The 12,708-nt window shown below is 33.1% G+C and overlaps 1 protein-coding gene across 1 annotated transcript in view; it reads right to left on the bottom strand.

Moving 5' to 3' along the window:
• LOC106120015 (neural cell adhesion molecule 1) overlaps positions 1 to 12,708 on the bottom strand; it is a 50,898-nt gene that overhangs the window by 10,193 nt on the left and 27,997 nt on the right. Inside the window, exons 2-4 of the mRNA XM_013315169.1 lie at positions 4,133 to 4,265; positions 2,448 to 2,656; positions 521 to 631 (exon numbers count right to left, since the gene is read on the bottom strand). Coding sequence (XP_013170623.1) covers positions 521 to 631; positions 2,448 to 2,656; positions 4,133 to 4,265 — 453 coding nt within the window. The remainder of the gene's footprint in view (positions 1 to 520; positions 632 to 2,447; positions 2,657 to 4,132; positions 4,266 to 12,708) is intronic.

The raw sequence follows: 12,708 nt of genomic DNA, 5'->3' as shown, positions 1-12,708 counted from the left end.
GGGCAGAGATAATCCGTGCGGCATCACTGGCGCACTGCCAGCATGCCGGTTATACTGCGGACTTTTCAATAAACCCATTCGTATGGAATATCTCTTCCAATGTAACTACAAAAGAAATGAGCCAATAAAAAATAAAATTGAACGTGATAGACCGCATTGAACTTTTAAAAATGTACCATATATTCGTTGTATGAAACAGTATTAAATTACTCCGGACAAAACAGAAAAAACTATGTTATTTTATTAAATCGTAGGATTGGCTAACTACATGATGTTCGAATAGGTTTCCACTGTTGCGGCATTATAACATCATAATGTAATTTCAAGAAGCATGACAGGGTTCTTTCTCCTTCAAAAAAAACCGTAACAACAAAATGTTCAACAGTTGGGCAGTGGAATTCCACTCTTATAAAGTCCTTGTAATTTTGTTTTACAAAATGATCGGAGTAGAATTGACAAATTTTTGAAATTCAAATTAAGAATGCCAAGAATATAGATTGAGAAACAGATGGTTACTTACCACCTCGTACTTCGCAAACCAATACAAGCGCGGCTCCCTCTTCCAACGGCCCCACGACACCGGACACGTCTGCGCCAGATTTGTCGTATAACAACATCTGATGTGGAGGTACTGAAATATTTATTGAATTACAATATCTGGGCTAATATTTATATGTCCGTTCTGAACACACACACACACACAAACAAACACACAGACTTTCTCACATACTCACACGCATAATCATACACACACATGCTATCCTTTGATATTATTTGCAGTTCAGACTTTATTAGTTTAATGTCTTCATGTATTTTCTTATTTTCCTAATTGTATCTCATAATATCACGCTTAGTTTTACATATGTACACACTGTTATATTGTTCATGGTTAGTGCACTCCCAGGCCCCGAGATACAGGCCCAGCCTAGTTCGGGTTCTGTAAGATATTTCTATGTATATTATTGTTATTTGTTTTTGTGTAAATAAATTAATTCTTATTCTTACTCTTATTCTAAGTCTCAAATATTACTTTAACTATTAATTTAATCACCCAAGACTTAATATCAATTTGATGTAGGTAGGTTTCACCAGTCGTTGGTCTGCATGAAATTGCGCTCTAATACTCATCTGATATTATTTTAAGAGACAAGATATTTGTCAAGAACGTTTTGAGTAATTATACTCCATTTTATATCTCAGAATTTTAAAATTCAATATCATAATACTCGTCCTTTTTTATATTGAGTAAAAAAACTGTTTATATTTGCTATTATATCTTTATTAAATATTAATACTTGTTTTTCTTAAGATTAATCATCTTAGATTATTTTCTTAAAGGTAAAAGAAGTGAGAATTTCGTAAATATACCCGTTTTTTATATTAATATGAATGCTTTTGAAATTGAAAGCGCTCTTTGTGGTGAGAAAGCCTTTGATAACAAAAGATTTCTTGCAAATTACCTCTCGGCTCGAGGAGCCTAATGGATTTCAATTGAGTTGCATATATGCCATGTAGACTTACTCTAAAACGCTTTGTTCTGTGTCAAAGAAATTTGCGTACACGACGTGTAATAGAAAATGAGATGTCACTCGCTTGTGTCTGTCGCCGTCTTTAAGAGGACTACAAGGACCGCAAACTCTATGGTATACTAATATACATTTTTCATGTTGGTATTAAACGTATTCTAAATACATTGAGGCCCATGTAATTTAAACAATAATAAAGATGTTTTTTCTTTATAAATTTTAAGGAATTTTCATCTAAATTATGAATGATACAAGTCTAAAATTAATCTTTTAATTTCAATCAATTTAAATAAAATTAATGTGGTCTTTTGAAGTTGAGTTTTATAGATTTTATCAGCGCAGTTTGTGGGCTAACGTTTTTATCATAACCAACTGAGCGATCTCGGAATCCCAAGCCGACATCGTCCGACAGACTATAATTAAACCGTCTACGAAATGTCATTACCCGGCCGCGCCGGCCGCTATACCTGATTCATTCATAACTAAATTGATTGCCAGTCCCAGCCAAAAGACATTTTTATTAAGCTCAAATGTACTGTAATATTATTTACTTCTTATAATTCATAATAAACATTATTATTCTTGAATACTTATAATAATAATTTGCACTACTTGATCTCTAAATACTATTTGAATATTATTTATCCTTCAAAAAGCTTTGTAATTATTATAGCTTTGTCTTTCGGTTTTACTTGTCACGCCGTGTTTAAATATCATGGTTTACACCTATGTGATTTTACTGTGATTTCTAAAGATGCATAGAAATATTAAATAGCCTCTCTTAAATATTATGATGTGTAATTTCTGAGATTTCCGCGTATTATTAAGCACATCCTTTTTAATACTATAATTACTTATAAAATTGATTATAACTTTATCAGAAGTGTTATGTTCAAGTTACTTACATCATAAGATACTTACCAATAACGATGAGGCGAATTTGAAAATTCCTCGTCGGTGAATTCTTGAAATCGACACGACATCTGTATACGCCCTCATCGTCTAGTTGCACTGAGCTGAGTGTCAACGAGGCGGGCTTTGCTATCGTCGCGAAGTAGGCCCTCGGCCCGAAAGCACCCGGATCCGACCACTGCAGCGCTTTGCTGAATGAACGCCCTCTAACGTCAAAGCTGGAAACATAAAGTAATCAAAAAGGAAACGGATTAGTTTTCATTTGTTTATTTATATTTTAAAAGTGAACATACGTTGTTAGATTGTAAGTATTTTTAAAGGTATCATTATCAAATTATGATACGGGATTGTGTTCGTAATAATTACAATATCTAAGAACCGAAATTGTAAAATCCATAGAAAGAAAGTTAAAAGCAAAATTCTATTAAGAGTAACCGAATAATGGCCTTATTTCATTTTGTACATAATAAGCGTAAATTGTCAAATAGTACATTCATAAATTTATTATCTGGACAAAAATAAAATACTTTGGAAAAATCTGAAGTTTTTCAATTTCCGGACTGACTACGTTTTCTCAATTTCCCAACCTCCATTCTAATTTATAAAGCAAAGAAGCTTTCACAAAGATGATTTTATTGTACACCCCGCTGTTTCCAGGTAAATTTAACAATTTAAGTATGTTTTCTACGAGGGAATTATCTCCAAAACATTCGCTACACAATGTCATTATTGCTATCCTGATACTTATCACTGCGAATTACTTTATCAATGAACTAACTGTCAACCCCGACTGCGTCCGCGAAAAAAAAAATTGTAGCCTATCCGTTCTTATATATCATGTTCTATATGTATGCCAAATTTCATCGTAATCCGTACAGCCGTTCTGCAAACCTTCAAACAAACATCCATCTAAATATTCACATTTATAATATTAGTAAGATAAGATTAACCGACAAATGAGTAAATTACATTCGGAGACAAAAAAATAATTACACATTATGTATAAAACTTTCTACATCCATGTATCAGAATCGTTACATTGTTGTTGTTTATGTTATAACATGTATTGTATATTTGCTGATATATGCACGTGAATATGATGTCTTGTTTGTGACCGCCTACAACCTAAATGGCTTTACCTACTTTGAAGTATTAAGTGTCAATAGTTTCATATACTTTCCAACACGTTAGGAAGTTTATCTTTCGGGCTGGTTTTTCAACTTATTTGCTGTATGGGTTAATGAAATTTATGTTAAATTAATTAATAAAATAGTTGTGTTTAAATTGTGAAATATTTTTAAAAACATTTCCGTCCGGTCACGAGCGGCGAGCGGCGAACGTCAGGGGTGATACAACGATAACGACCTGCGTGAAACGTCTTAAGTGTATTTTCTTGTACGTGTACTTTATAAAGCTAATTGGATCGACTCGACTCGGCTTCCGTTCATCCGTTTAAGGCAACGTGAACGGTTCATTACACCTGTCTTAATATTATTAATTAAATAAACATTATCAATGATGCTTTCTCACTTAGCTAACTTGAAAATTTAAAACATAAAAAATAATATAATAATAAACCCGAAGGATGTGTGAACTTAACCAATCCGAACTAGGTCACCGAAACCAAGGCCTAATTTTACTTCATTTAGAGTAAATCGTTAGTGTCGGTAGATAAATATAGAAGCTAACATTACCTGTATATTGGTTTGCCGCCACTTTTCCTAAACCAGAGCACCATGTATACACGATCTTCATTTGTATCAGGCGTGACGTCACACGGTAGCGAGGCTGTACGACCGAGAACTGCATCCACATCCACTGTTGACACTGTGTACAAAAACATCTATTGTAAATGAGATAAAAAGCTCCGGACAACTAGAAACTAACAATTAATATTTAAATGACGACATAATTGATCATATAGATAGATCTGCTGTAATTGGGTTTTATCCTTTTATCTCATTGTTCAATCACCGTGGGTTTCTAAGACTAAAATCCCCGTTTAAAACATATCGTTAACTCTGTTTTGTTCATGATAATGACAAGGGTGAAGGTATGTTTTTAAAGAGATTTTGGTCTCAGATATCGACGGTTAATGAATTCAGTTTCAACTTGGATGAGTTCTCGTTCAATAGTAAAACCGTTATTATTGTGTGTCTATTTTATAACTCATAATCGCTATCGTTTGCTTATTTCATAAAATATATTACAATTTTCAATTATTTTAGTAGATTACTTAATGTTAAACAAAGAGATAACTTCACCTAACAAGACATAATTCAAACCCTTTCAAAAAATTTGAAATAAACAATATTACTTAATGTAACGTGAAACCTAAATTGATTCCACGAAGACAGAATAGGCAAGTAATTTTGTTTCACTTTTATCAAGCAATATGTATCAAAATTAGTTTATTCTTTAGAAGCACTTAAAATGGACCTATAACAACGTAATATATTACGCATAAGCCTAATATAGTAGCTCTACCTCGCTTATAGTTATTATAACAAAACCTCATACAAAAAGATATCGTAAGTATTTTTTTAAATAGAAAGAGATATGTTTTTATTGGTAGTGGAAATGGACGACTAGCATTTATTTGTATGTTAATAACAATTTGTACAGTACATTTTATGTTTATGACACTGTCGGCTAATTCGAGTAAAATCTGTTATGGCTTAAAACGGTTGACACCGAAATATACCTAGTGATAGCATTTTAATCATATAAGTAACTATGGGAAAGTAAAAACATACACACAAGGTTGACAACGCATATGCAAGTGCGTATGTCTATGAGCAACGGTCACTACGCTATTTCGACGATTTCAGGTGGCTGCACGCTCGTTTGCCATCTTCTGATTTAAAAAAAATACAAATGTCAACCCATTTATCGCAATAAGATATACATTATTTGAAATCGTGATTTTGAATAGTCATTTAAAATACGATCTTGAAATTTAAATAAAGTATGCTTAATTATGCAAATAATAAAATGAAATCTTAAAAGTCTAAAAATTAAACAATCATTTATACAGAGAAAATTAAATATTTCCATTATGTAAAAAACGTGTTGTTAGCTCTCTGTAAACAAAGTTTCGCTCGGATGATTTTTCAAATTTGATAAAATAAGAAAGGAAGAAAAATGAAGGGAAGAATTTCTGGCGTAATACATTTATTCATTATGAAAGTAAGTTAATGAAAGCGGCCGTGGAGTTAGCTCTCCAAAATAAATAGACTTGGCTTCCATATTTTCATACCCTTTCCGTAATGAATCTTAAAAATATTGTTTTAAATCATTACCGAAAAAAACAAACAAATACTTTTTATCCTGTTCTAGTACCACAAACAATGGTATTTATATTTCTATTTTAATAAAAAAAAGTATAAAATCTCACTTGAAATGCTATGGAAAACATTGAGAAATGAAAGGAAAAGAAACGAGGAAATAACCGCCTAAATTCGCCGAAATTATGAACTAACGCTGCCCATGAACATCCGCAATTGCATGTGCAATCGCGTCTGTGTTGCCTATATTTAATAGCTGGACGAGAAGACGCGCACATATAGAATATTTGCCTTTCCGATGGGAGATTAATTCTCCTTTCTCCACAATTAAAACCCCTCCCCCAACCCATCATTTTCTTATTGAAAGAGATGAGAAGTGAAAGAGGATTAAAATTATGTTTCCGGAACTTATATTTATGAGACAAAACGCAACGGTGAAAACGTGCAACAAATGTTGTTTCAGGCGTCTACGACTGTTAAAAGTCAAAATACAGATAAAATACATATTTTATAACATACTGACCAACATAACACTAACTAGTCAATTTTCCTACCCTATGGTCACTGAATTTATGGACGGTAGTAGCACATTTTTTAATATACCACATGCGAACCTCCACAGAATTAACAAAAAAATATGTGCTACATTTTTGTGACCTTACCGAAGCCAACATTTATCTCGGAGTATTTAATTGGAGCTCGACGTTTGCTCTTTGTAAATATTTTATATCAATCTTTTCAAATGTTACTTGTACGAGATGAAACATTTTTTATTTAAGTTATACGCCGCAGAATTTCGACAAAAATACATATTTCAGATATAGGTACTGTTAGGAAGAAAATCCGAAAATGAGCCAGTGTATTGACGCAACACTAGCCTTACTAAAATGTCGACGTTTATGTCCCTTCACTATTCGTTCTGACACTGGATTTTATAACCAAAGAACGTCATTCGAACCAAAAGATTCTAACTAATACTGTTTAAAAATACCAAAAATAAGCACTAGTATCAAGATGTCAGATTTAGTTACAAAAATTATGCAACCATGGTAGCTTAAATTAAATAAGGACAAAGCATTGCAAACACTAAAAAGCCAGAGTTAAAATTATGTTAAAGAATTTGCAAAGGTTAGTATCATCTATCTTGTAAATTATCACACTTTTTAAACGTACATATTCACATAACAAACGTCAAACGACTCGGCATCGTAATCCGGTTACAATGAAGAATTCCATTGAAATTTTCAACGAAGTCTTTAAATACGTGTGAGCCGCGTCATTCAATATGCCTTATACGTAAATCGTGTTACTTCTGTATTCGTTATTGCGTGAAACGTTGGAATCGGCGAGACGAGGCGTGCATTATGATAATTTGTGTCGTATCCGACGGAAGAGGCGGCGCCCCGTGAAATATTCGACGACACGTGAGTCGCGGCTCACACAAATACATTCCATTACAATAAATGCGGTAGTAAAGTAATGTTATTAAAGTTTAAACTATGTGTTTTCATTATTTGAGACCAATGTTATGTTGAAAGCATGAGGCGGAGAAGATTCTGTAGGATATCCAAGTCGTGGTCCTCTTTTTTCCAGAGAAGAATGCTTTATGCATACTCCACGCTACGGGGGGGACGCGGTAGTTATGTGAGATTCTCCTCCATAACGGAGGCATACCCTCCATAAACCTCTGTGTTCCTTCAACGCATCGGGACGGGGCCACGGGCACGCGTACGCTCTCATCACGCGGCCCCGTCTGCTGCCGAGGCGCTCTCTCTGGGGGGAGAGGTAGCCCTCAGTCGACGGTGATATACTCCCCCGTGTCCAAGTCGCGGTCCTGGACTAGCTTGGGACCGCGAAGTTGAGTCTTATTGTCGTATGCCAAAGCTTTGGGTTAATGTGCCATTCGAGTTAGGTACTGTATTAGTACTATTGTCTAGGGATTTAAGTCTATTAGTGAATTTACCACGGCATGGATCTGTATTGTTAAATTGGATTCACCCAACAACTATTATTAGCTACTTAGCAAACGAAACTGCACAGACCTACGTAGTTACTCTTACCTACAAAAAAATCACTAACTAGACCAATCGTGATCTCTATTGCCTAATAATCCTGCTCAATGAGGACCAAAATTACCCGAAACAGACGTAAATTCAAAATTTAACACCACAAGTTATACAGTTCAAAGCATTCCATCAAAAATTAAGGTAAATTTATCGAGAAACGTTTTGTAAATACGATATTATTTTGATAATATTTCGAGCTGCTGTAGGTGCTTATTAGACGGCATGAATTGTATACAACGGCTTGCATGTATAGTACGTTACCATATCGAATGTGCCGGCTTAGAAACGACTTCGATCACGCGATACTTTTGATTCACGTCCTAAAAACCTTGTAAGAACATCTACTCACCGATAATTACATATTTTTTTTATTATTACGCCATATCAAGATATTGTGATTATGTAACCACAATGTTGAACATTTTACAACTATATTTTTGATCTAAATAACAAAATATTTTAGTTTAGTTTTTTTTTTATCCTTTGCATCTAAAATTCTGTTAATCGTAATACAATTAAGGTTTTTTAAAGAGTCAATCTTTTAAAGTAAGCTGTCGTAAACATGATTAGGGTATTTTATGAGTTACAGACTCCCCAATACTGTGGTCGATGATGCTTGATTTTCATGGCGTATACGTGTAGGAAAAAAATTGGTGGCCCAACAACAATTTTAACTTTTGGTGGTTTTTACACCATCTCAAAGCACAAACTCTCATATTTCAACTTACAACAGAGAATTCTAGTACCACGGAAATATTTATGATTTTTCTCTTCTCACGTTCCATTTGGAAATTTAAATACATTTAGGTTGCATCAATACATGCTAATAAAGCGAACAATAAAACTTTTAATCGATTCATTCAAAATCCATCTCAAGCGAAGATTTTAAATCGGTCAGTGGGTTTGTGTGGTAATCCCCTGCCCCTCTATTGCCGAGCTGCGGTGCACGTGATCGGACTTTATTTCACGTCCTTACTTTTCTTCTGCACTAATCAATGTATTTTAATATCAATAAATAAGACTGAGTATATTAATTTTGTGGTGTAATTGAAATAAATAATCTGAAGCAATACAAAACTCTTTCGGTACAGTGAAGGTTGCTGTTGGTGTTCTATTTCAAAACCTCGGTTGAACGTCTAATATACCTTGAATCGTCAAACGAAGTAAATTTACCCTATTAGACCACTATACAATAGTCAAGGAACAGGGTGCATAGTCGCTTTTTAATTCATGTAATCATCGATAGCGAAGTTTAAATTATTTGCGAAGTATAATTTTTGTATATCTTAAACACCACGAACAACAGCGACTGTACATTTAAAATGAGAGCGAGAAAAAAATACTTCTTAAACCAAGTGTATTATATCTTCTGAAACAACTATATTGTTGCATAATTAGAAATAATATAGTACAGTTAAATTAATGTATAAAAGTTAAAAAAACAATGTTCAAAAATATTCGCAGAAAAGATTTCGCGTGACTTACTTTTATTATTCATACGTCAACACAACAAACACGAAGCATTCTTTTAACAATTATCTAATTAATTTATTAAATCACTAGCTTTTTAATTAAGTTTTAATGAATAGAAATAGTTAATTAATATCGGAGAAATTTGAGACCCATTTTACATTTCCAATAAATTCTAGTATAAATGCGTAAATTGTTGATTATAATTTCATTCATGTGAATGAGATGTATAAATTAGAAATAAATAAACATATATCTATCATTAACCCATGGAAATTTAAAATAATATTTACCTTAGTATTGGAACAACTATTATTACCACAAATTTATAAATGTTGTGACATATGTACAGTCAGCTGCATAAATATTTATACAGTTACAAATCTTTAGAAACTAGTATACGTTTTTGGTTTTAAGAAAAGCATGCGCCAATTGATCTCTATGCTTTCGTCCATGGATACATGTTCTTGTCGAATACATGCATAAGTATTTTTGAAAACGACGACAAGATTCTAAAGTTTTGTAAATGTTTACATATTCATGCAGTTGACTGTACAGAAATATTAATGTTATCTTTTTTAAGAAAATAAGAGCAATGTCAACAAGTAAATAAAGGTGTCATAATGTTAGGAATATGTAGTTGACACTCTGACAGTAACAAACATTCCGGTTTTAATCTCGAAGAAGGCACTTCAATATATTCATGCGGTGAACGTAATTTGTAGTTCAGATAGACTAACGTATCATAACGTCGTCCTCACACGAAATTGGGACGTACGCTCAACCTGCGTACTTTAATGAGGTAGCCAGATCCAGCTAACCGCAAGTTCACAAAGTTACTCAATGGAACTTGAGTATCACAGAAGATTGTTGTAATTAACTTTCATACATTTTTTTTCGTTAATTACGTACTATTCTTACGTACGTATTCTTTCTAAAGATGCCTATTAACTCTTTTTTTCTAAACTTGAATTTTTTATTCTTAAAGTTTGACGTGCTTTCAACGCGTTCCTTATTGCCTTATAGTGATGTGTAATTGTGTAATGAAAATCTTCGAATTAACTGTAAATATTCTTATTGTTTGAATATTAAGAATATAAAATTTGATTCATTGTCTAAAAATAGTTTACTAATGTTTGAACTCTGTTTCTATAGCACGAGTTCATTTGATTTTCATACTCGTAAGTTATTTTCATAAACTCGTGTGTAATTTTTTTCTTTATGACCTTATTTTTAAAATTAATGAAAAAGCACTTTAATTTAATTTTCAATTACGACGTGCACTAACGACTAGGCAGGGCCGTTACTTAATTGAAAGTAATAAAACTCTCCATCCCAGCGAAATAAGGAATTCAACAGCCGCCCAAATTTGTCGTGGCACTAAATAATTTCACTACATTATTTGTTTTATAGCAGTGTTGAAATTAATTACTTATAGTTTTTTTATTTTATTTTGATACTTGTACAATATCTTAAAACTTATTTCCTGTTTAAATACTTAGGTATGTATACTGTCTACAACTGATATGATGTTAGCATCATCATATCAGTTGTAGACAGTCTGCCTGTTCGTTCGTTGCTGGACACATATTTAACACTTTCCAAATTGGTCTGCATTTTCGTCTCAAAAAATATATTTAGCTTACCCATTTTTTATGGTTTCGTGCCTCGAAAGAAAAAAAGCGGAACCCTTATATCACGGATCACTTTGTTGTCCGTGTTGTCTGTCTGTCAAGACCCGTTTTTCTTTCAAAGTATGATTCATCGAACCTTTGCCCTCAATTATGCAAATGAATCATCTGCATACGCTGTTAAATAACTCTTTTGGATAATAGATTTACTTCACTAATTCAGAACAACACATAACTAACTTTCCTGACTAGTATAGCGAGCAACTCGAACTGTCGTTTACCAAAGTTACTCAACTCAGTTTAATAGGTAGGTCGTTGGAGTTAGACCCCTTTTGCACTAAGAAACTAGCTGTTTACGACGTGCTATATTTTTAAACAACATAACTATGAATCACTGGAGCGGACGCGACTGCTGACGGGTACGCTCTCTCGCCTAGACGGATAGTCGTGCTAGTGGAAAAGGGGTCTTAGTTACCCAGTAGCCGGTCCTTGGCAGTCACGCACGGGCTTGCAATCATCCGGAAATCTCCGAATATGCCCCATTACCTTCCTCACCTCAAACTTTACTGCCACAATACTTATGATCCAGTAATTACCCTTTTATGGATACCAATAAAAAGAAATACTCATTTTTTGTTGATTTGTTATCTGAAAATAAGACAAATTTAATTAACTAATTTAATTACTTATAGTGCTTACAATGGAATTGCAATCGAGGGAGAAAAACGTTAAATTATTTTTAAACTACCTATTCTAAAGTTCATTGAACCTAAAACTTATGTTATACCTGAAAAATATTATAACCCATAAAACAATATCTATCGCCTGTGATTCCGTCGGCGCGGAATTAGAAAAAAAACTTAATTAGTAGCCTTTGTGTTCTTCCAGAATATGTTCTACATCTATGCCAAATGTCAGATTGATCCGTGCAGTCGTTCAAGAGATACCTTCTTACATCCATCCATCCAAACCTTCGCATTTATAATATTAGAAAGATAAGACGTAAGATTATTAAGATAATTTATAGCTATTCATATCATTTCTTTAAATAGTTCTCTCTAAAGCCAATAAAATCCACAAATATGAATCAAGTTACGATACCTCTAAATGTACTGAATATTTTCCAACTTACTTTTTCATTCTAAAAGCTAAAAAACGTCTCTTTTGCCTTCAGAACTCAATCCTCAACTTAAGTTTTAAACGCAATAGCATGTCAAGCAGTTTTTGCTTTAAACGTAAAATAAAAGTCGAGAACTAGAGTTCAAATCTTATAGTTAACGGTTTCAGTATACGTATTTTAATTAATCTCAATATACTTGTACCGTATTGGAATATTTATTTATTGTTTCATTTTTAATATCTAAATAATTTACGATATCAAATGATTGTTTTTAATACTTTCTCTGTTCCCATGGGACACATTTGAATCACTAGAGATAGCTTCAAACACCCATCCACATCACATCCATCTAAACATTCGCATTTATATTATTAGTAAGTTAAATAAAAAGCAGCTCTTCAAGGCATAAATTCGAGAAAAAAGTTAATAAATAGTATCCTATGTCCGTCTTCTGACTCTAAGCTCACCAATTTTCAGCCATATCGGTAAAGCCGTTCTTGAGTTATAAATAGTGTAACTAACACGACTTTCTTTTATATATATATATATATAGTATGATATACGCTATCAAATGACTGATTTTTTAATAGTTTCTCTGTTCCCATAGGACACATTTGAATCACAACACTTGATAGTTGTGCCACGATTGTGACGTTCATATTGAAAGTTAGCACAGGTAACATACTCTCGAGTAAC

Source organism: Papilio xuthus, unplaced genomic scaffold, assembly GCF_000836235.2.
Source record: "Papilio xuthus unplaced genomic scaffold, Pxut_1.1 DF826961.1, whole genome shotgun sequence".
NCBI lineage: Eukaryota > Metazoa > Arthropoda > Insecta > Lepidoptera > Papilionidae > Papilio > Papilio xuthus.
Note: the sequence above shows the minus strand (reverse complement) of the source record. Positions and strands in the feature narration are given on the sequence as shown.